General features: G+C 41.6%; 1 protein-coding gene across 3 annotated transcripts; it reads right to left on the reverse strand.

Annotated features, from left to right (window-relative positions):
• Nucleotides 1–7849: 7849 nt before the first annotated feature.
• LOC125318439 lies at nt 7850–20779 on the reverse strand. 3 transcript variants are annotated; one of them, XR_007200355.1, is made up of 4 exons: nt 20588–20779; nt 19001–19087; nt 10388–10432; nt 7850–10043 (listed from the first exon to the last, which is right to left on the reverse strand). XR_007200355.1 is itself a non-coding variant. In XM_048289160.1 (3 exons), exons 1-3 carry the CDS (start codon nt 20705–20707, stop codon nt 18539–18541), a joined length of 243 nt encoding a protein of 80 aa, XP_048145117.1. In that variant the 5' UTR covers nt 20708–20779; the 3' UTR covers nt 16625–18538. The 3 variants fall into 3 exon arrangements, 2 of the variants coding, with proteins under 2 accessions (XP_048145117.1, XP_048145116.1); XM_048289160.1 differs by lacking the exons at nt 7850–10043; nt 10388–10432 and adding an exon at nt 16625–18574; XM_048289159.1 differs by lacking the exons at nt 7850–10043; nt 10388–10432 and having other exon boundaries at nt 16625–19087.
• Nucleotides 20780–25581: the final 4802 nt, after the last annotated feature.

Here is a 25581-nt window from a genome sequence, read left to right on the forward strand (position 1 = left end):
TGTGATATCAAGGCAATTCAATGTTAAGCCATGAGAACAATTCTGAGCCTTCTTCCTGTCTATGAATACCCTGTACTGCACAGGCTCTCAGTTATATCCTAGGGAATTTTTTGAGTTGTCAAATTGTTAATATAAATGGCCTGTGACAGCTGGACAGAAGAAATAAATCACATGCAAATACAGCACATGTTTACACATATATTCATAGTATTTACCTGTCTTTAATTACAGACTTGAAAATATTCATTATTTCTTGCAAAATAATTATTTCCAAAAATGTGTACTGTTACACGACAAAGGAATCAGAACAAAGAGATGAAAATAAACTATAGGCCTACAGCAAGAAGAAAGCAGGGGAAAACAAAACAAAACAGGAACAAGGACTAAGTCGAGCCAAAAGAAAAGAAAAATAAAGGAAAAAACTTACAAAGGCTAAGAAAAAAAGCAAATAAATTACAAACAGAGAAATAAAAAAGCAGAAAAGTGAGTTATGAGTATTTGTCAGTTTTTTGTTCTACTTTTACAAGAATGGAAACATAATAATTTAAAAGATAAAATGGTTTGGAATTTCTTTTTTTTTTTAATTTAGATATTATTTTTCCGATTTCTTTCTTAGAGCCACAGGGAACTTGTGGAAATCAGAAACATAGAACAGTTTGTATAGGAAGTGACCTTTAAAGGTCATCCATTCCAACTCCCCTGATACAAGCAGGGACATCTTCAACTAAATCAGGTTGCTCAGAGCCCCATCCAACCTGGACTTGAATGTTTCAGGTATGGGGCATCTATCAAATAGCAACTCTCTGGAACAACGTAAAGAAATTTCCTCTAGCCCAAACACAGTGAGTTTTCCCTCACTTACCCCACCCACCCTCACACATCGACTTCTCTCATTGGGAAGGGAGATTTTCTGTTACCTTCAAGGAGTGTGCTAGAGCCTACTTTTTCACCATGGTGCAAAAATAAATAACATGGACCACTATGCAGGTTCACTTCCCAAATTATCCAGGACCAGAGACAGTCTGGTGAAGGTGCAGCCTGAGACACAGAGCTTGGAACCACTTGTCACTTTATGACAGTCCAATTTCTTCACACATTGTTTCCAAATGTAAAATGGAACTGACTAGATGAGAAGTCTGTGCATGTCAGAGAATGCTCAGGGTGTATAGAAATGATGTCTTAGACTAGGTGAGAAGTATATTCCTTTTGATTGTTGTCTCTTTCTTTTTAATGTTCTCAGAAAATGGCTGTACCTTTCAGAGTCTCTCAAGGATTTTTAGATAAAAAGGGAGGTTTTATCTTTGCATGTCTATAAGCAGTGAAAAACTCCAGAGACTGAAACCTACAGGCAATTCAAATAAACTAAATCCGATCAAGGTAATATCAATGCCAGAATTAGAAGAAAACCCAGAGAGAATATCAATAACAACATTAAAACAGCAGGTTTCAACTGGAATCAATAGGCAGTATAAACAGAAAAAATTAAGTCACAAAGTGATAGTAGATAAAAGCTCCCCACTCATTAAAATTCTGTTTGTCTTTGTGTCTTTTTATCAATGTACCTATATATCTATGCAAGTGTATCAAAGTTTATAATGTAAAAGAATGATGAAATAATCTAATTAATTTCCGGTGTCATTTCACATATTTCTTTCAAGTTAAAACTGCAATATTAATAATGGTTTGCAATTTAATAAAATATCTCTATGTCCTATTAACTTCTATATCTGCTTGTTATAAAGCCCTTTTTTATCAAATAGCTAAACTTCAAAAGATGTCTGCTTTGATCTGAAATGAAAAAATGAGGTTCATTCCATTTGTACAGAATAACCTCACTATATCTTACAGAAAGACAGTTGTCTGTTACTGCCTTTCTGTTTCAAAATACATTGCAACTTGGGCGGGCAAGCAAGAGGAAAAAGTCTGGGAGAGAAGACTGAGCTTTATGAAGGCACATTATAATGGGGCTGGGGCTGTGTCAAAATTTATGATGGTTGCAGCAAATGAGATATTCTTCCTACTTGAAAAACAATAAAAGTTTCAGGAATGAAATGTGTAGGTATTTAAAGGTGGGTTTAATGCTCTGGGGGTTAGCTTTCATGGTTTATTTTTACTTTCAGAACTGAGGTTTTAACAATACGTTAATCGCTTGTGATTTTCCGATAGCTTTTTCTTCCCCACGGGATAAAAAAGATACTTGGTAGGTATGGTAAGGGGGAAATATTCTAAATTTAAGCTGTTTATGGAATTTATATTCCAAGTCAGCATTTCAGAAGATGCCAGTCCAGATATCCAGAGGGCAAATTAAAAATCTTTGCATGACCAAAACACCCATTGATATTAATCAAATTTTGATCCAAAAAGGAACTCAGAACTGGGTCTAAATTAAGCCATGTCTGAAACTCACATGATTCCTGGATGACAAAGAAAAAAAAACACATTTTATATATTGCTCAACCTAGAGCCTTTGTAGAGAAATACCATGAACCACAGTAAACATTATGTCTTCAATCAGAACACGTTCCTGTCAGAACACCCTTTTTAGTGGGTCCTTTAAACATCATTGGTGAGTGAACTGGAAGTTCAGGAAAGGGCAAGTAAAGCTGATCATAGCTATTTTGTAATATGGCAGGCAGTGTGAAAAGGGTTGGTGAGGACTAGAGTAAAAGTGTTTCTTGCCACCTTATCATCCAATAACTGTCCTTATGGTGGAGCTGGAGCTTATGGGTATCCTTCCCTGACAAAGGGCAGAAGGGATCTGTGCTACCCAGCTCAGGTCTGCAGCTGTGTCAGTAATGGCAATTTATCCACTAGTACCAATCTGCGTCTCTTCCCTATAGCTTCTATCCCCTTTATCTACAACCACATGACCTCAGATCACCCTACTTTCATGTAATTAATCCATACTCTAATAGCTATAGTCCCCTCCAAGGAACTTCCCTGCAACAGCACTTTCTAGTCTTTCACTGACCCATGACCACCCCTGCTTGCACCACCAGCCCAGATGCACATGGAGTCATTTCTATAAAGTACTGGCTGCCTCTCAAGCCCCTTTCTGCTTCCAAAGTACTTGCTATACCAGATTTTCTAACTGAAAAAGTGTCTGAGTGCAATTTTTCCTGAAGAATGTGTACAGGATTGGTTTTGAAGGAATTTGTCAATGAGGGAAACATGATGGCTGCTATATAAAAATCTAGAAAGTTTTCATTCCAGTTTTCATGAACTTTCTATCCCTCATGCTCTGTTCGGTAGCAACAGTGAACAAGAACAGTGACACAGACCAACCCTCCATATCAGCCCCTGTTAGCAATTCTTAGAAATTGCTTGTCACAAGGGGGGTTGGAACATACAATTGAATTTACGGCTGATTTAAACTTCTGGTTTTGTAGTTAACAGTGGTTTAAAGTTAATTGATATCGATTTATTAATTAACTGTCCAAAGGAAGTTTTATAGCTGATGTTGTTGTTTTCCCTGGAAATAGTGCATTGTGTAAAAGTAAAAGACAAAAGATCAGCTACACAAACGTGATGCTGTTATCAGTTTGTCTACTTGTTTTATCTCATATGAGAATAAGCATTAACATTCTGAGTCAGATGTTCTCATTAATGTGATTCCGATCATGAAACTGAAAATACACAAGCTATCAACACTTCTGAAATTCTTTTTGTTCATATCACAAACCTGCTCTTAAGAGTGCCAGCCCCACACAACTTGTGAATGTTCTTACCAAGAATGAGTCTTACTTGCCTAAGAGCAGGAAAGGAGCTGCAAAAAGGCCTAAGGTACCTATGGCAGATTTTGAGTACATCCCCCAGAGTCAAGATCCTCAGAACCTCTGCTATCTCCATCCAAACCTAGATGTAGCCCCAGGTCTCATACGTCTAAATATCTATTTGCTTCATTTGGAAGATCCAGGCTAATAAGTGCTTTTGGAGAATGCCCTCTGGATCAAACCCTACACAAAACAAGGTTCAGGGAGCTAACACTTCTTTTGCACAAAGAATAGTTTCATTTGAAGCCCTACAGTCATTTAAGAGGAAAAAAATCCACCAAAAATATGCCATCTTGGATTTGATATCAGGAAAACTTTATCACCTTGAGAACAGTGAAGCTGGGGAGCAGGTTACCCAGAAAGACTGTGCAGTCCCCATCTCAGAAAGTTTTCAAGACCCAACTGGATAAAGCCTTACTCATTCCTATTTGATCACATAGTTAAACATGCTTTGAACAGGCAGTTGGACTGGGAACTTCCTGAGATCTTCTATAGCCTATGTTATCCTGCCTTTGTATACTTTAAATCCATTGCTTCTTTCTAATTGCTTGGTGTCAGTTCTTACAGGACTCTCAAATGTGCTTTGGATCAGGAAGCAGGAACGCAGAAGGGGACAAGTGTGGGGCCTGCTGTCCCTTTGACAATTCATTTGACTGAAAATAGTCGTTTGAATATCGGCAACAGAGAATTTCTCAGAAATGGTGCCGTAATCTCTCCATGTAGTCCTTCTGCATGGACCACACTAACATAAAGTGCCCTACTGACCAGTACTGGATGCCTTCTAACCAGAGTCAGCCATGGTTAAAAAGTTTATGATTATTTCCCACAATATAAAGCAAATTTTTGATCTTTTCTCTTGGTTCAGATAATATTTCACTCCACGTGAAATGCTTACTCAGCTGCTAAATAAGGAATTTTTCTGTGTGAGTAAACATAGCAGAATCTGACTCAGAGCAAATTATTTATTAAATACACTTAGTCCTACTTTCTGTTCACAAATCATTCCTTGAAATAAATGTACAGCATTAAGCCAGAGCTGTTACCTCTCTTCTGGTGACATTTGAGTTCATGTTGTCTCCCCAGTTGGTTAATGATAAATGAACACCCCTGAAAGTTGGTGCCACATGCAAGCCTCCTCATCAGTAGGGGCTGGGGCATTTCAAGGAAAGTTTGGCATTCACCTGGTTCCTTACCAGTGCTATTATTACCATCTGCAGCTATTTGTAGTAGAGAGCAGTTTATCTTTGTTTGCTAAAAAGCAACCCCATGGGAAGAAGATTGACACTTGCCGGGCTCTGCAAATGAAAAGTGGGAACCCAGACAGTGGATCAGAGGGGTGGGTTTTGAGGAGAATGTCCTTCCATTTTCCTCCATAATTCCTTGGTGAAAACACAGGATTCAAGAGTAACCAGCACAATTCAGTATCACAAGTTCACTTGAGGACTCATTAAAAATATAATTCCTTTGTTTGTGAAATGAAGAGACTGCCCGGCAGCATAATGCTTAATTTTCTTTTGTCAAGGTCCTGATATCAAGTGTTTGATAGAAAAATACAAGAACTGTTGGAAATGTATTCCTGGGATTGTAATAGGTAAGTGAAATATAAATAAGTAATTTATTGTAGGTCATGCAGTACAGTTTCACCATCCTAAATACAATATTTAAAATTTCATATTAATCTAATCTCTATGTCTATAAAGTCACCCCAAGACATCATACCTTATTATTTTTTAGATACTGACAATACAAAAAAAATCACCATCTATACCATGAAGTTTTTCTGTGTGAATGACAGACACAGTGAAGGCAAATCATACTGGAAAAACAGGGGAAAATTGTCATATTTATCTTTTAATATATTTTAATACCTCATTTCTTATTGATGTAATGGAATTAAACAACAAACTCTCTGCAAAGAAATTGCTCACCTCCTGACACTTTCATTAGTTCCAATCATATAAAAGGAAAATAAAATAAATTAGGTTTTTATGTGCCCTTAGTATCAGGCAATGTTGCCATTATTTAAACAGAAGATGTATTGAAAGTCATAACTATGGGTCTTGTGAGATTACCTGGTACACCACAGCTCAGCAGCATATCCCAGTACAACCAGTCCTGTATTAAGCAATCCTATGAGCCACAGAAATTGTACTTCCTTCTTGCATCACTCCAGAGGAATTAGACGACTACCAATGTTTCCATCTTACTTCAGGAGTAGCTCCACTTTAGCTGTGAAGCCCTAAAGATATATAATTGAAATTTTTTGTGGTAGCATCCTAGGTAAATAAATAATGGGCTCAGATCTTCACTTACACTTTCTTGAAGAACTGCACAACGACTCAGGATCATTGTCTATATATAATCAATGTCACATTGTCAGTGGCATCAGATGGCACTGCATAGCTGTAGACTCCCCTTTCCCTTTAAACAGAATAGTCACAGACTGGTCCTAAAACATCGTAATTGCAGAAACGCTTTACTGCCCAGCATCTCTTATAGTTGGATATAGAATTGAAGTCCTGGTTTTGGACAGGACATCTTGAATACTTTGGGAATGGTGAAATTTAAATTGCAAGAACAGAGACGAATTTTTTTCATCTAGCCTGCCTTTTTGGATTGTTTTTAAAGGATGGGAACATGCTAAGTGCAACATCAGAATTTTTCTTCTGGGAAAACTTGGCCAGAAATATATGGGATCCAAGGTCAACTTGTGCACAACATTGTTTTGACATGTAACTAGTCATAAGGGCATGATGGCTAGCCAACATCCATTATGAGCTGCCTTGTACAGAGAACTGGAATTCACCGGTGGTGTTTTGCATTGCATGAGATTGCCTGCAGGTACTGTGGAGTCAACCTCAGGCCAAATTATAAACATTGTTAGAGCTGTGTTTTTTCTGTAGTCTTGCAGTGCTCTTCTTTTTGTTTGTAAACCACATGAAGAAAATCTTTGGCTTCCCATGATGCCAGACCACTTCATATCAAAATAGATTAATGCTAGCCAGAGCAGTACATGTTTATACTACAGTTTTCTCTGAGGCAATATCTTTCCTCTAATTACAACATAAGGACATCCCCACAATCAGAGCCCAGGGTTATGGTATGGTGACCATCCCTGCTAAGCCATCTGAGAGATGACTAATAACTCCAGTGAGATGAAAAGCAAGGCACAATGCTCTGGGAGTTAATCTTAAAATAATTTTTTTCAAAATCACTATTATCTTCCAGGCAGTTGGTGTTTTGGGTGTTTTGAATGTTTCGTAATAATGAGAAGATCTAAGGATCAACAACCTCTACCAAGCACTAAGACTGACTCACAAGGCAGTTTTGTACTGATATCTTTCCACAGTTTTCAGTGGAATTTTAGATACATGTCAATAAGGTCATGCTAAATCTATGAGAAGGAATAAAGTTGACTATTTCCAGTCACCATAATAACTACAATAAGAATGTTATTTGTTGACTTAACATAGAATCTAAGGAAATAAATACAAATATATACAATCAAACCGTTTTATATCAATTACTTGTGTTCACTTTTGAGCAAGCTGGAAGCAAAATAAAACAATTAAACTTCTAGAGATTATCATGATTTAAATGCCCTGGAATTTTAGCTCACAATTCCTATTTTCTTGGTAACCATTGTTATAAAAGAAACAATCCATGCTAGAATTTATTGCTGTAATATATATTAGGCAAGGATTTGTGATCCTTGAAATTCCCTGCTGTCTGATTTACAATACTCTTTTTCACTGTATCGTCCTCAATTTTATGTAATCAACATTTGAAAAGTTTCCTGTTATGGCTGCTGCCGTACCAAACTGAGGTTATTTATCTAGTCAGAATGTTTGCTCTTACCACAGTGCATTTTACATATGCTAAGAGTCCCAATACTATATAACTACTTGTTTGCTTGTCTGCTCTTTTGATCAGGTCTCTGAGACATCATTGAGCTTTAGCAATCAATAGAATTTCAGGTGTCCAACAACCCCTTAGCGATTTGTTAATATTGAGTGTTGGTGTATATATCCCAGATGCAAAGCAGCCAGCATGTTTATCTAATTCTTTATTTGATTTCAAAGACAGCTGTTTAAAACCTTTCATATACACAATTATCTTCTTTCATTTGAGCATGGCAGTAACTATGCAAATATCTCATATTGTGTGGTTTTAATAACTGAACTATTCTTTTCCACATGTACTTGTTTTCTGCTTGTTCCAGATAGGGTAGATTTTAAAGAGTAGTTCTCCTTGCTGTGGATTTCTCTTAAATTTAAGGTGGTTTTTTATGTTTTGATATTTTGAATCCTCCTCGTTCTTCAAGCATAATGTGTATTACCTGATGTGAGGATAAACTGCTTCAATAAATCCCATTATTCTGAAGAACAATAAAAATAACAAGTTGGTGACACTGAAATAGTGGTAAATAACATTTCTTATTTCCTTATGCTTTTAGTATCTCATTCTTGCTCTTCTGCATCAACTCTAACTCCCAGAGCTGCCAGACTAGGAGAGCACTACCTGTGTTGTTTTTGTCAAAGAAAATTATGTTATCGAACACTGTAATTTGTTAAATTCCAAATCTTATTTAGACAATTAGTTCAACCTGTGTTATCTCTGAACATGTAACTGAAAAAATAAATGAACGGTGCATACAAAACACACCCATGGCTCCCAAAACAAAGAGGACCTTATTCAGGGAGATGTTATTTGAAGATAAGAACAACACTCTGGCATCATGCCTCTCCCCATAATGCCATGAAACCAATCTTCTGTGGCAGCTTTGATGGTTGAGGGTCCCTGAGTTCCTGGAGGTAGGTGGGCTGGAGGACAATATTTTTTCTTGCAGGTAGACAGAAAACCCCAAAGAAAACTTGTAGAATAAATACGTTTTAAATGGTCCTCACAATGACTGCAGTCATGATTAAAGTTGTGAATCCACAATAAGCCTGATTTTGCCCATTTATACCTTCCTAGAGTCTACAAACAGGAACACAGAGTAACAAAATCAGCAAGTTCAGCCTAAGGTCAAGAAAAACCGAAGGTTCAAAAGTTGATTTTCCTTTCACATTACAAGAAAAGGAAAGACAAAGAAAAGTGAAAGATCATGACAAAGAAAACAAGCAATCAATCCTCATTTCCTTCTGTAAGATATATGGAACTGGAAATATTGAACATAAATATTTAACATTAATATTTTCTTTGCCGAATAGACTCTAGTTGAACACGAAGTAAGGGAATCAGGAGATGGGATAGAAGTCAGGACAAGATTTATAAGAACTTCTTTTACCTCAAACAAGTTAACAGTGACTGACAGTAGGTGGCCTACTGCAAGTTTCATTTTCACAATCCTATGCAGTAGACAGAAATAGAGAGAGTCAAAATATCATCCTCCTGCTATCCATAAAAGCACTGCCATCAACTTCATCAAAATGGGAGCCCATTGTGCTTTCCTCTGGCCAACCTGGTTGGTTGCCTCACCATGAACCAGAGGCACCTTCTTTGCATCCCTTCTTCGCATCCCTTCTTCTGTCCAGTACTGCACCTTCCAGCTAAGATCCACCTGCTACTGCTGCTCTCTGATTAGTGATCAGCCACCGTTCCATGGGCTGATCAAGGCCCCAAGAGCACTCGTAGGTTTTAGGTACAGAGCCCTGTATGAGTGCCCATGCACACACCAGGGGCCCCACTTGGGGCCATCACTGTCTGCCTGAGCTGTGCTGTAGGTGTGCCTGTCTCCAGGTCTGTCACAGCCATGCTCAGCCATGCAGTCTGCTGGACTGAGCTCTGATCCATGGACTGACTTCCCAGCTTGACCTCAGACCTGCCACCTAACTCCAGGGCCTGTCTGGTGGTTGCCAGGACCCTGGCTGCTACCACCAGACTGGATTTACATTTCTGGACTTGCCTCGTCACCAAATGATGCCAAGTCTCCTGAACTCTCGGTTGACTCCCCTTGCCAGTTCTAGACCCTGGAAATGGTGCAACAGAGTCCTGACTGGCAAGTCCCTGCCCTGCTGCTGTGTGTTACCCACCTCATGAACCAACAACCTGTGACTCAGGGTGGTGGACCCATCCCATATTGTCTTAAGCATTCCTCAGTCCCAAAAGTTCACAGAAGGGTCCTCTGCAGCTCAGTCCACTACCAGCTTTTCAGGTGAAGGCACCAAGGAGAGAGACGCTGAAGAACTGGCTGGTGTTCATTCCAGAGGTAGCCAGCTCACACGGGTGCAGAGTCCTGAGTACTGAGATGTCCTTCAGCTTGTGGACCTAATGAAACCACAAAGAAAAGAGGATGGATACATTAAAATTTGGGATGGGAACATGGGGGGTAAAACAAGACTTCTTCTCAGACTTTTTTTATTCTTACAGTCTATAAGTCAGGTCTGGGACTTTTCTGTGATTTTTGTCTTATAGTATCACAAAAATGTAGTAAGAGTAATTCACCTCCAACTACTGCACCTGCTTGTACAGTTTAAATTAAAACCAGAAACACTGCAAATCCCACTTCACAATGCCTTTCAGTGTTCGAGACTGAATTAAAGGCCTTCATTGTTTAGGAGGATTATTTCATTGCCTTCCCTGGCTTCAAAGAAATAAGAATCTTCACTCACTTTTCTATTGATCCCCGTTGATCAGATTAACTTTGTTTTGGATTCCTACAGAAACAAAAGAAAAATAGAAATGTTGTGAACACTTAATGTGTTCAGTTTTGTTCAGTTCACGATTCTACTACCTATTACAAAGATGATTATTGGTTAGACAAAGAAAGAATAAAGGAATTACTGTAAATTATGTTCATTAAATACCAACAGTTTAAGCACTTACAAAATTATGAAATATTTCATAATGACATGTAATTACAGTTAATTCTACAATTAAAATTATATCTTTTATTTAGCAGCACTTGTTCTTTCATAAATAATAATAATAATTAGGATTAAGAAGGTCAGAGTATACTTCTATTTCGACACTACAAAATGCATTTCAAGCCATTCGTGCTCCTCTCATGCACTTTACATTCTGACTTTGGTCTTTGTTATTTTGTAATCTTGGAATGGGCCAAGAGGCTCTCCTGGGACAGCACAAGCCAAGAGAGCTGAATTGTGTTAGTCTGGCCATAGACAAAAGGTCTTCAAGTAGCAAGCATCCTTGCTTGTGTGCTCAGAGGAATTATCCTCAGAAGTATAATACATGATAATAACTAGCAGCTCTACTTTCTTACAGTGCTGTCCTGAACATCTACATGCAATTCTACTTGTACATCCTCTGGAGCAGACCATTAAATCACCATCTGGGCTGGAAAGTCAGCTACCAGCTGGATGATGACTATTTCTCAGGTCTTGCTCATTCCTTTCTCGCTCCTCTCCATTCCTTCCTGAAATGGCTTACTGATAAAGATGGCACAGTGCTTGACAGATGTCTCTAGCTTTCTATCATGGTTTGTTTGCTGTTATCAGGCAGCATCTTCTTAGTGATCATGGCTATATAAAAGCTGTGCTACAAACCCATAAGAGAGAAGCATCAGTGTTGCTACACAGTATATTCTGATAAGAGTTCAAAGCTATGAAATAAGTGTATCTGTAATCAATACAACTCACACATTACAGCCACATACATTATTGTCATATTTTGTAGACTGTCCTAGACAGTCCTTTAACACAAGCAAGGATGTTAACTCCACTTTTACATTGCTATGTGCTCAACTGCTGTAAAATCATAAAATAGTTTGGGTTCAATAGGATCTCTGGAGGTCATCTAGTTCGGCCCTCCTCTCAACTTGAGTCCAACTATGTCAAATTACTCTAGGTCTTGTCCAGTTCAGTTTTAAATATCTTCAAGGATGGTGAGGTCTATAAACTGTCCTGGTTCTTATGGCTTCCTTTTATTTTATTTCCCACCCCCCTCCTTTTTTCTCTTGCTATCTAAGTATAATTTCCCATTATCTTCTGTTTCTCATCCAGCCACTGTAAGAAGAGTGTTTCCATCTTGATTACACTTTACCAAAAAGTACCTGAAGGCAGCAATAAGACCTGCCATTAGCCTGTTGTTCTTGGCTGAACAACCACTCTTTATCCAGCCTCTCCTCGTCATGTGCTCTAGGCTTCTAATTATCATGGTAGCCTTTTTACGCTGACTGCAGCATGTCAATACCTATTTCGCACTGGGAAGCTTGAAAATGGACAGAGTCCTTCATATGGAGTCTCACAAGTGCTAATTAAAGAAGAAACATGGAATCATTTAGGTTGGAAAAGATGCTTAACATCATCAAGTCCAGCCATTAGCACTACCAAGTCCACCACTAAACCATGTCCCTAAGCACCACATCCATGCATCTTTAAAATACCTCCAGGGACAGTGACCCAATCACTTCCCAGGGCAGCCTGTACCAGTGCTTGACAATCTCTTCAATGAAGAAATTTCTCCTAATATCCCATCTACACCTTCCCTGGCACAACCTGAGACCATTTCCTCATCCTATCCCTTGTTGCTTGGGAGAAGAGACTGACACCCACCTCACTAATAACTACTTCCTTCGTACTGGCTGCACTCACACTATTACCCCTCGTTATGCAGTTGATTCCCTTCACTGCAAATGTGCAAATGCTGGTTGCTGCTGGCTCATGTCCCCTCTGCTTGTCCACCAGGGCCATCAGATCATTTTTCAAAAAGATTCCTTTCAAACAGTTGATGCCAAGACTGGATAGAAGGAGGATGGCTTCCCAGCCCAGGGCCAGGACTCTACACTCACCTGTGCTGAACCTCATGAGATTCCTGCTGGACTTTCTCCAGCCTATCAACGTCCTTCTGAGCAACAGCTTGCCCTCCAGGGAAAGAGCTGCTCCCACCTAATGTGGTATGATCTGAAAACCTGCTGAGATTACACTCTGTTCTACCTTCTGGTTAGTAACAAACGGTATGGATTCCCACATGAACTGCAGAGGGACCTTACTAGAAACTGCCCCCCAGCAGGACTCTGTGCACTTCTCAGGCTCAGGTCCTGAACTAGAGAGCCATCCTCACAGTATCTTCATCTACATCTCCATGTCCTTGGCTGCATTCCCAATGTCTGTGAATTTGCCAAGCCGGCTGAAGTTGTCCTTTCGGTGGTGTTAAACGTTCTTTATTGTCTTTCTTACATGTATTACCTCATTTCTACTCCTGCCAAGTAAACCTAAACAGTGGTAAAAAACCAAAAAAAAGTGTCCAAAATTGTGTGCGTGTGTATGAATTAACACTCTTACTATTGAGGAAACTGTGTAAGTTCTGCGTGCATGGAAGCATGGAATCCAGTTAAACACACATTAATACTCTTTCCTAACACTGTGAACAGTCAGAAGACAAACTGTAAAGTTACTTGATATCAGCTCCAGCTGAAGGTCAGATTGCATCCATAGGCAACCATTTTTTCCACAAACACACTCCTATTAGCAAGCAACTGTTAGGAATGCAAAAGCAAGCAAATCCAGAAATGTTGTTAACTTTTGCATACATACATGCTCTTCCAAGGGTAAGTTTTAGTGGAGTGAAAAGGACAACATAATTAGTCACACAACTGTAGTTACATGAGGAGTCACCTGAGTTCCTAATTGCTTGAACTTATCATTTTTAAGCAGAATAAGCACATCAGTGGAAAATGGATTTTTTTATTTATTATTTCTTAGGCTTTAGGGTCTCAGATAGAGTAGGCATTACATAAACCTGCAGAAATTCAACCCCTTCTCTGCAATCTTTATGAACTATGATGTACAGATAAACATGAAGGATTTAGGGATGCTGTTTTCAATAAAAACAACTGAAAGAGCAAGAGTGGTTTTAATGTGGGATCAAACAAGGAACTGACAAGACTGAGCCAGGAGAGATGGACAAACAGGAACATGGAATATGGAGACAAAAGAAAAATTGTGGCAATTAATGGGCAAAGATAAGAAAGCAAGATGAGAAGACCTAAAAAAGAAGGATGAAAAATAAAGTGTACTGAGTTCAGAAAGAAAGGCTCGTACCCTAAAGAAAGTAACTAGTAGGATCCAACTTTCATGTCAGCACACTGACATTATTAGCAGCTCTGTTGTTCAGTGGAGACAGGGAGGCCCAACAGCCTTCTCAACACAGAGTTGTTTCTTCCCCCAAGAAGGGTTATTTTGCTGTTTATGTGTCCTACTGAATGAGAATAATTTGGGTGTTCTGTTCCCAGGACTTCAAGGGCTGTTCTTCAGTCACAAAACCTCACAGCAAAAATAAATAAGCAAAAAAAACCAAAAAAAACCCAAAAAACAGTGAAATTGAAATGTCAAAGGTTCTTAACCACTGCTTCTTCTCCATCAAGTACTCCAGCTTCTGCTAGAGAAGCCCTTTCTATGCCTGTAGAGTTTATCATAGTTTAAAGGAGTGTATAAACAATGTAAAAAATTCACAGCAAACCTCTCTGCAGGTGAAAATCTGTTATATTAACACAGAAGTTGGCTCAGCTATGAAGCAGCACTGCATTATGGGGAAACTTCCAAACAGGCCCCAAGATGGACTCATGAAGTGAGGATTAGTCAGAGCACCAATCAATACCTGAAGAGATTATTTTATTTTAAATAAATGAACTGGTATTTATCACTCTATGAAACAGCAAATAGTTTAGACCAAGTAAATAATGTGAAGTAGAAGGAAATTGCAGAGAGCAGGCTTTGTAAGGATTGCAAGATTATTGTGAGTTACGCTGGCAGCATCTACTACATCAATGCAACTGCACCAAGACTGCTTCCATGAAGCATTAGAATTATTAAGCTTAGCACAGAAATGTTTATGGCAACACTGTTCTGGGTTAGTGCAATTACAGCAGCGATGCCAGCACAGTATGAGCTACTGCAAATGCTTGTTGGCCTGAGACAAGGTGAGAGAGAGATCAAAACCTCCTGTGAAGTACTGAATGACTGTGTTGTTGCCTAACTCTTTGACCCTCATGGAAGAGCTGAGGAAATAAATAAAAGGTGAAACAGAAAATGGGCATTTCCCTGTCCATTATTAGCCCAGCTCTGCGGGACACAGCCTTTTACTTTCCTGGCCTTCAAAACATCTGCTTGGATTAGAATTGGTTTGTATCTGACTCTGAGTATCCTGTGACATTAAAAAAGCATCCAGGTGTTAAATATCTGAACTTATGGACATAGTCAAACACGATAAATAAACTTCAGTTAAGGTTCCACTATCTACACCCAAGCTAACTGATATTTTACACCATTGTAGTCTCTTTAACTTGAGGCTGCAGAGTATATGGAACAAGTAGTTCCTTGCATGTTTTCTCTTTGAGTGTAGTAATCAACCCCAAAAGGCTTCCAGCTGCTGAACTGAGGGTCTTAATTTGGGCCTGTTGTGTTTATGAATGCTCATAATTCCTCACTGTTCTTAATAATGACTGTAAGTCTCTGAACATCATGGCTTAGTCTTCTAAAATTTATCTTGTCTGTGGCCAATGCAAAACATATGAGGAAACAGTAGAATACACATATTGTATAAAATGTCTTGTAAATTGAAGCAGTCTAGTTATACATGAAAAATTAACAGTGGAAGTGATATTATCATTATTATTTGAGTGTTCTCAAGCCCAGGAAAAAACCCCCAAAATTGCCACCTTTGACAGGGAACTACCATGCATAAGTAAAATGAAACATATGGGATGGGGAACAGCAGCTTTGAGGAGAAAAACCTGCAGTGAATCAATAAAATAAACTCAGTGCTAATTTGTAGAATACAATGATGCAGCTCATGATTGCATACCAAGTTCTACACATTGCCACGATGATTTAACTATCACAAGGTCCCAACACTAAAAAACAAACTTTTTTTAGTTTTCTGTTTCTTACAGCATCTAGACCAATAATTCAGTGGAGGACATGATTAACTTTGTTGTTTAAAAAAGTCATATTATTGTCCCTCTAGTCAATAACTGTTTAAGAACCACATATGAAGGATTTTCTTATAATAAAGTGCTTAATGGATGTATTTTCATTCCATTACTATTATTTTATTAAAACCACTTTATTTCTGGTCTCACCAGTACCGTGTTGCAATGCTTTCAATGGACCAGTGCTGTCTGATACAGGTCAAGCTCAAACTGTCCTGCCATTCAAATATAGTCTGGACTTGTTAGAAAGAAAAAATACAGAAGATATGGGCCTCATAAAATATAGCATATTAATGTAGAGGAAAGAAGAAAAAGGGTAAAGGTAATTACATTTTAGTAAGCCTAAAGTCAGAAAGGTATATAAGTGTAAAAATGCATAAAAGTGTACATTCTTATTTGAGTCCAAATCTGTTCCCAGGCAAAAACCTTGCCTGGGTCAACACTGGGCATTAAAAATCTAAGCATCAGTTTACACCTGTCCTTAAAATGCAATTCAAACAATCTTATTGAAAAGTATTATTGGATAAAACAAAGAGTCATCATTAAAATGCAGCACACATCAGTGGATACATAAATCAATTATACTAGCAAAAAGAGTGACTATACATCTAAGGAAAAAGAAACCAAAGACCGAAAATACACCAACTGCTACTAATGCTGCAGTGTAAGAAGAAAGCTATAGAAGTGATAGAATGACATTGTAAATTACACTGTTTATAGAATATTAAAAAGAATCTAAGAAGCTTTGGTGAGGAATTTTAATTCAATAAGTTCTACTCTAAGATTTATTTAATAGTTTGTCCTACCATAATGACATGATTGAAATTATACAGCTGTAGTTTATCAGTAAAAATATAGTGAAAATACATAGATGCTCCAAAGGGAGTAAGAATAAAAACACACAGACAAATATGATTTTATAACATCTGTATTTTGTTATAAAAATTAGTGGAATAAACTGCATTATGTAGATGTTCTGTGGCAACTGCACTTGTAACTTTAAGAAAAGCATGGGCCCTCAAGAATTAAAGTGCCAGGCTGGCAGATCTATAACTCCCATAATACCTTGAAGTCATTATAAACATTTCAGTGAGGGTGCCAGTTGATTCTAATAACAGTGTGTGCAAATGACGCACAGTAGAGGAGACCAACATATTTATGTGACTATAAATGGTGAAATGTTGTGATAATTTTGCTCTAAGATCTGAAAATGACCACGATCTGAGCTTTGAATATATTAGACATTTTTAATATAATCATGAGGTTCAAGGTTTTCTGAAGCCAATATCCATTCTGTCTGTAACAGACCCGAGGCTACTCCTGGGTTCAGGACTTGGCATATTTACCTGAAAGTGCAAAACAGTCATCGGACTCAATCATTTCTGGCGCCATGAAATAGGAGTCGAGGTGCTGGTGAGCTGGTAAGCCCCACTGCTGCCACAGCGCCAGCAGCTAGTGCAACCCGTATATACAACTGCTTCACTTCTCCAGACCTCCAAAACTCTTGAAAAAAATTAGGATCTCTGCCCTTAAATGAAGAAGACAGGGAACGGCAAGGACGGAGGCTCGTTCTCACCAGTCCTTTCCCGCCTGATGTCCAGCACATCTCCAGACCACCGCGCCTTGCTGCCCCCAGCCCGAGAGGGGCCTTCCTCTCTTCCCTGAACCGCTGGGGAGTAAGTTTCGGACTGCTCAAGATGCTCGGCGGCTGACTGAGAGTTTAAGAAGGCATGCCTGCGGCAGGGCAGACAGCTCTGGAAAACATCTTCGTTTTAGACGGCGGCGACAAAAAGGGCGCAGGAGCGGGGCGAGGGCGCTGCGGGGCCCGAGGTGCGCCGGAGCCGCGCAGGGTCGCCGGCGTCTCGCCACCCTCGCCACCTCCGCCCGGCCACCGGCGGGTTGCCTCCTACCTGGTCACGCTGGGCGAAGAGGGACCGGGAGAGAATTCCCTGCCCAACAGCCAGGTTTGATGTTTTGGTCCGTGGGTACTTCTGCAGTTCTGCCCCTGCGTGTGAGGTACGTCTGGCGCCCGCGGGCTGATGAGTGGTGCGGTCCTTCGCTGCAGGACTGCACGAGTGGGAGCTTCAGTGCCACCCATTGGGGACTACCAAGCCCTTCTGTGTCTCAAAATGATGCCTCAACATTGCTCAAGCTTAGTTTTAAGCTTGCACCTACTTTTACTCTCCCTGCCCATGGTTTGAGTATAGACACACTCACCTATCTCTCTTGCTCGTGTTTCTTAAGTAGAAATGCTTGGTAGGTTCTTACCTACCGAAGGTAAGAGTGAAATATCTCCTTCATGTTTGGTATCCCCAGGCCACTTTCCCCACCTCCAGAGATATCTTTTAACGTCCGTTCTCTAATCTAACAGAGATCCAGCTTCCTGCATGGTGCCAGAGCACCGCTGCTGGGCAGCAAGGGAAGGAGAGGTCCGTCCGACCCCTCGCTGCTCCTCGCACTCCGGTTCAGGCCTTGCCGATGGCCTGCTTGTGTTCGGGGAAGGGGGAAGGACAGACCGAAAGTTCTCGGTCCAAGCGACATGTAGCCGCCCAGTGACACCTTCGAGAGGACCGACTGTCAAAGCATGGAGATGATTCCCAGCGCAGAAGCAAACAAACCAACCAAAATATTTTTTGACCTAGTTTCTCTGCATCAGGTAAGTAGAATACATCAAGAGAGCTTCCCAGTACTGCATAAGTAAAAAAAATTTTTTTTCCTCTTTTTCATTTTTTTTTTTCTGAGTCCGCTAATCCCCGGGTTGTGGTGCTTTCAGACAAATCTTCTGACAAGTGTTGCAGTTCAGCACTGTATGCATTGTATTTTGGAAACAAACAATGCAGTAGCTGGAAAACTTGGGAGCTGAGGAGTTAGGTCAAGGGCAGAGGCTGGCCAGTTTTTGTTGCCATGGCTGAAGAAGCATAAATTATCAAAGAACTATGATTAGTTGCACTGACCATAAGACTAGGGGGAAATGGAGAAAGAAAAAACTAATAAAATATAAATGACGACTGTTTTGTAGGTTGTCACTCTCCACTGACACCTTCCTGTTCCTGGCCAGGACGTCTTCCAGACCTGACGCTGAGGGGAAGGGACAGCAGCCCTGGGGAGCACCTCCCATGCCGGCGGCTGCCCGGGGATGCGCAGGGCGCGGAGCACCGCGCAGCCCCTCCACCCACGGCAACAGGGCAGCCTCACCGTCCCTTGCCGAGTGGCGCCGGCGCCGGCTTCTCGCCTCGAATGTCACCCGACAAAGACGTCCGTGTCCCGTCTCTCCCTCGCCCCTACCGCCCGCCCCCATCCCCGCCTGCGCGGCGCGGGGAGGCGCGTTACTTACGCGAGTCGGCGGCGGCGGGCTGGGGAAGTCCCTGCCGGGAGTCGAAGGGAGCCCGGATCGCAGCGGGCTCGGTGTACCCATTGACGGCTGGCAGAACCAAAGAGTTAAAATATAAAACCATAAAATGTTGGTTTTTTTTTTTAATATTAATGTTCTTATAACGGAAGTTCTTATCAGTGGGTTGCACTGTACTTGGCAAACAAGCCTTTTTACCTTTTAAACAAATAATTCATTAGGTAATTAAATTCAAGTGAGATTACTCTAATTAAATATACACTGCTGTTGAATCATAATTTCTATGTGGCCTAGTTAAAGATGAACGATCTCTTATTCCTGACCAAAAAAAAAAAAAAAAAAGCAAGCTTTAAAAGAATTCCCCAGTGACTGGAATAATAGATTTATACACCACCGTACAGAGGTCATTTCAAGAAAGAAGATACACCAAACACAATATAAAGGGACTTTTCATGTCTGGAGATACTAAAATTTCAGGTTTTATTGCTGCAAGTTCTATTAAAAGACTTTGTGGAACCTGGGAGGAAATCAAAATTATCTTTCAAAAGGCGATAAGTTATATAAATATGTGCACAAACAGAAATGTGTCTCTGAAGGTATTAGTTCTGCATAATTTCCGATGAGTAGCTACTAGGCCTCAAAGGAAACAGTGCATCTTGAAATGCTCTGAAGCCTTACATTGGCCAAAATAAGGCAGGACTTTAGCAAAATTAGAAGTAACTTTGTAGCCAACGATGTGCTATATGTCCTGGTTCCCTTTAATAGCATTAGGCGTTCAAACCATAAAGACTAATCTGGAGAGTAGAAGTTCCTGCTCTCTGCTTTGATCTCCTTCCTCTTGGCTGTTTAAAGTTGACAGTTTGGCTGAATGGCATTCACTGCTTTCATTTGTAAGACACGAGTTTCCTAGTGTTCCAGAGCTAGCAGCTACACCTGTACTGCAGGAATTTACATTGCATTGCTCCAGGATGGCATTGATTTGGGACGGGTGAAATACAAACACAAACTAATTAAAAACTGCATAATGCAGCCCTACAGGAACAAGACAGAAAAAAACCAAATAAATACAACTGCAGCTGGCATGGCAATTGTGCCTCTGCCCCCAAGCAACAGTCTGGTGACATAAAATTATAAACCTTAAAAAACCCACATAATTGCTGTTGATCATTTTTGAGACAAAATGGAAATTATTTTGTTAATTAAGTTCAGACACATAAAATATTCATAGATAGGTAGATAGATGGACAGAGAGGGAAACAGAGAGGCAGATGATTCATTCTATAGATTTTAGTGCTTGTTCATATAGGCCGGTGTGCATAGCTCTAACAATTCATTTGCAAAAGTGCAAAGGAAGAGAACACTTGTGAATTCACCTTGCTATCACAAATACATGTAAGTTGCACCTGAAGTAAACTGATAAAGGATTAACAAAAAGTCACCACCAGAATATCTGGGGGGGAAAGTCAATTTCTCTTAGTTTACTTTTTTTAAAAAGATTGTATTTTTCATTTTTAAAGCACACACTCTCTCTCTGAATAAAATAATCTTTGTAAACACCTTACTAGCTGCTACCTTGAGTGCAATCCAATGCTGCAGCTGCCCGGGCTTGGATTCCTTCCTGTACTGCCTGTATACACTGAAGATGTGTACATCTTCACATTTAGGGAATCGATCAGGTATCCCTGATTCCATGCTTGTGTTTATTTAGACAAGCCAAACCATTCATTTGCGCAGAGGTCTAAAGGCTGCTGTTACTGTGAATTAAATCTGCAAAAATAGAGTGAGATTTTTTAAAATTTCCTCCCTCCCTCCCTTCCTTCCTTCCTCCCTTCCTTCCTCCCTTCCTTCCTTCCTTCCTTCCTTCCTCCCTTCCTCCCTTCCTTCCTCCCTTCCTCCCTCCCTTCCTTCCTCCCTCCCTCCCTTCCTCCCTCCCTCCCTTCCTCCCTTCCTTCCTTCCAGAAATGTTCCTCTGGTTGGGCGTGAAGGGGAGGAGAGGGGAGTCTGGCCCTCCAGAGCTACATCACCTCTCCGCCTATAATTGTTTGACACATGCCCTGTTGTCACAAAGTGGGGTTGTTTCCCAGACCCTGCTGGAAAAAAGGTGCAAAGTAATAATGGGTGTTTAACAAGGCTCATAAATCAGCCCTGATGAGAAGCGCTCAGGATGGTCACACGGCAGCGACAGGGCCTGGCAGCAGGCGACCAGAGAGAGCCCCCTGCCAAGGTCTTGCCGAGCCACCCCTGCACTGCCGGCATCCCCAAAAAAGTAAACGTCCTCAAATGAAGCACGGTTTCACGCTAAATCAGATGTAATACACTTAATGAAAACTCAGTCAACTGATCCAAATAGTCGGCAGTCAGTGCATAATTAGAATCTAGGCGAGATATATTAGATTAATGGATTCTCTCCTGCACAGATGTATCATTAAAATATATAGGATTGATACTTAACGTGGTAGAGTTATTTTAAATTTAAACATTTAAAAAAAGACAGCTAGCAAACAAAAACCAAAAAAACCAAAAAAACAACAAAAAAAAGACGGTGAAACTACCTGCTGAGAACAGTCAGAAAATTAGCAACATACGGATAATTTTTTTTGCACACCTCCTTTCCCCCCCGCACGTTCTTTCCACAGGAAAGAAAATTGAAACAGACTATTAACTGAAGAGATCGTCTTAAACTTCTTCGTCTATTACCGGTGAGAGCTGAAAATGAAAAGAGGATTTGCAAAAGAAATCGTTACCAGGATGTTACAAAGCAGTTACAGAATTAAAAGAAAACTTTTCTCCTCAAGCCACAAACAAGGCGCTTTAGAGACTAAACCTCCCTTTCTTTTGGTAGATCTGATTATCAACGCCGCATAAGCCCCGAGTTTTACCAACGGGGCCATACGCTCGCGTATCTGTCCGCAGAGACGGCGCCCAAAGGCGTGTATCACTGTGGAAATTACACGGGCGAACCGTAGACTAGTAAATATCTGAACTCCACTCTCAGATTGTGCTCTGCTTAGTATCCTATTCTCCCCATAGCTAGGTGTCTCCTTTCAACATCTCTGTCATCTCCATTTGAAGATATTTTCAGCGGTTTATCACTGCCATCTCCAGCCCTGCGCATTTGCAGCAGGTTATCACAATTGCCAGTCCCCCCTGGCTGATGGGTTGCGCTGATTACCATCACTGCCCTCAGATATTTGGTGCGGATTCCCAGCACTGCAATATCCACTCTTAGGACATCTGGAGCAGATCAAAATCACTGACTTCATTTTTCAGTAGAGTCAGTGCAAAAGCTTCACACAGCCTCTTCGCAAACGTACCCTGTAGTCAATTCCCGCAGAACCAGCCTTCAGTTAAAATTCGGCCAAGCAGCGACCCCTATGTCTGGATTTGCATTTCTTATCGGACCCCTATCTAAACTGATTTGTTAATAATAAAGAGAAAATCTCTTGGCACTGGATGCATCGCCTTAAGAAACTGGAAGGATCACACTGTCTTTGCAAACTCCTTCTCAAGAAAGGCTCTTTAAGAAGTTTATCTGCCCAATGATCTTTGAATTAGATGAGCGTGGCCATTTAGGTCGATTTACTTTAAACAGTATACAATTTATTTTAAGCGATTACCTTAGGTATAATCACATTATGCCCAGCGCTGTTACGTATTTCTCTCCCGCCTGATTTCTGATGTGCAGCCGCTCTCCGACGGGAAGGTGACTGCTTTTCACTCTCAGCCCAAATCCTTTTTTACTACGTGACTGTTTATCGTCTTTTAAAACGCTGTTCGGCTAATGACTTGGCACCGTACTCCTTTTTGTTAGGTCTTGCAGAAAGTTAAGGAGGCGTTCAAGCAACTACAACACAGTTCTCAGGGGAAAAAAATTTTAAAAAGTAAGAGGAAGAGATTTTTTCCGAATTATGATTAAAACAACTTTTTTTTTTTTTTTTTAACAGTGTTTTATTCCATCTATTAACAATTTGAAGCTAATTTATGAGTAGGAGGGGTTGATCACACCAACCTTTTGGACTGTTTAGGTCCTGGGTTTAGAGAAAGATTTTCCTAGCGCTTCTGGCAGCTGCTGCTGATGTTTGTAATTTTCCGTACAGTTTCGTTCTTTTCGCACTTTTGTTATTAAGCTCCTGCCATAGGTCTTGTATGGGAGGAAATAAACCCAGAATCTCCCAGACCTTCACTAAACTGATTTTCAAGCTAAGTAGCTTAGTGTAGCAGCTCTGGTCCCAGCTTACTTGCACAAGGGGGAAAAAATTAAAAAAGGCTTTGAAAGGTTGCCTACTAAAGTGACTTAATAAACCGTCAGGGAAAAAAGAAAAAAAAAAAAAAAGGGCAATGTCCAGTGCAGGAGCGGGAATCGCGTGGGGATTGGCATTTTCTCGTCAGAATTGTGCATAATAAATGGCGTTCACAGGACCCTGCTCATCCTTGCACAAGGAACTTTGCAGAGGAGGAACAAAGCTTTCCCACCAGTCTTACAACTTTTCCCCCTCCTCGGCGGTTTTTTTCTTCCTAGTTTCTTTTCCTTCCAATTTAGGTTTGTTGGTGTTTTTTTTTCTTGTTTCCCTTTTTTTTTCTCTCCGAAATCACAGTTACAGGTAACCTGCACTTTGTATTTATTTGCTCTATTTCTACTCAGGGTGAAGAGTAGCAAAATTCACCCCAAAAAGATGCTAGGCTGATAGAAAAGAAAAGGAGAGGGTTTTTTTTTTCTTTTTCTTTCCCCCCCTCTTTTTTTTTTCTCCCCTGAACCGATCTGAGAAGGATGAGAGCGGGTGGGGGAGGGGATGACTCACATTTCTTAAGCCTCCAAGTGGAAACCTTTTCTGGATACACATTCCACACAGATCTAAAGAGCTAAGAAGATTTCGGCAGCGTCGGTGCCTTATCCCACCTTTATTTACCTGAAGCCTTTGTAATGTGACACTTCCATTCGCAAAATAAGGCTGCAAATTTCAAGTCCCTCTCAGCTCTGTTACGGCCGTGCATTCTTGTCTGAGGGTCTCTCTCCTGCTTTGAGGGTGAGATTTTGGAGTGGTGCGGGGGAGGTACTCCTCTCCCCATTAGACATAGGGAGGGGAAAGTTCGCTATTTCCAACTGATGGGGAAGGAAGTTTAATCAACACCGTGAGACGGAGCGGTTCCCTGGAGCACGGGGAGGAAAGGGCTGGCCGGGGATGGAGACACCCCGCGGGGGCGTTGGCAGGAGGGGAGGCATCTCCCTCCGCTGCCGCGCGGCCAGCTCCCGGCGGGATCCGGGCTGCCGCACTCAGCCCATTGCTGCAAGCTGGGAGAGGGGGCGAGAAGCCCCGCGGAGCGGCCCGAACCTTAGGGCTGGCTCTCGCTCTGGGCTTGGGAAAAGGAGGGAGACACCCGTCTTCTTCCCACTCCTCCTTCTTCCCTTCCCCCTCTCCCCTGCCAAACACTTGCATCCCGAAAAGCCGCGGGCCTTTGCGTCTGCGGCCCCTCCGCGCCGGGCCGTCCCTTAAGGAAGAGCTCGGCCGCCCCTTCAGCACAAAGAGGGAGCTCCCGGGCTGCGGGGACCGCGGCGGCGAGGGCTCGGCCGGGGACGGCCACTCCGCGCCCCTCCGCGGGGCCGCTCCGCCGGGGCCGGCCCAAGAGGCGGCAGCGCCCCGTCCGGCCCTGAGGACTCTCCCCGCAGCCGCGGAGCGGGAGCGCAGCCCCTGCGCGGGCTGCGCGCTGGACTCGTGGGGCAGAGCGGACCCCGGCAGTCCCACCAGGGCTGGGAAGGTCGGGGCAAGAAACGCCCAGCCCTCGGCCCGCCGCCCCCGCGCTCCTCGTTTTCCACAGCGGGGGAGCTGGGAGGGCCCCGGCAGCAGTCGGAAACGGAAAGTTTGCGGTGCCGGCGGGGCAATGAGAGGCTCTCTCGGTCCCAGGGCGGTTCGAGAGAGCCCAGCCACGTCGGGGAACTGGACGACACTGCAGGCAGGGCACAGCTGTGACAACCCGTCTCCCTTAAGGCGGCCAGATCCCTCGCAGAGGAGTCCTTTGTCTCCCGTTGCACCTTCCACCCCTCTCCAAGGGGAAAAGAAGAAGAGGAGAGGAAAAAATCCCTTCCTTTAATCATTGTTGTTAATGATCATAATGGCAAGAGCTCGTTTTGGTCCTTTCGTGTGTGCTTTCCCGGCTCCCCCGTCCCTCTCCCCTTTTTTCCCCCCCGATGTGTTTCCTTCGGTCCCAACTGAAACGAGAGGATGGAAGTTTTGACAACCTACAAGACACTCTGTTTCCCCCTACCCCCACCCCCGCTCGGGGGCGAGGGCTGGGGGTCTTCTGTGCCCCTCGGCATACATGTCGAGGTTGTTGATTTGCGGGATTATTTATTTCCAGTATTCCGAGAACTGTCGCAATGCCTATGATAATTGTCCCTGAGTGTCAATCCGTCGGCAGGGCATGAGGAGGAGAAAGGGCGGCGGGGAGGATGGCATCGCTGCGGGTCTTTTTTTTTTTTTTCCCTCCATTTTTCTTTTTCTTTTTTCTTTCTTTTTCTTTTTCTTTCTTTCTTTTTTTTTTTTTTTTTAACTAAAGATTCTTCTGGGAAG

The sequence above is a fragment of the Corvus hawaiiensis genome, chromosome 30 (genome assembly GCF_020740725.1).
Source record: "Corvus hawaiiensis isolate bCorHaw1 chromosome 30, bCorHaw1.pri.cur, whole genome shotgun sequence".
Taxonomy (NCBI): Eukaryota; Metazoa; Chordata; class Aves; order Passeriformes; family Corvidae; genus Corvus; species Corvus hawaiiensis.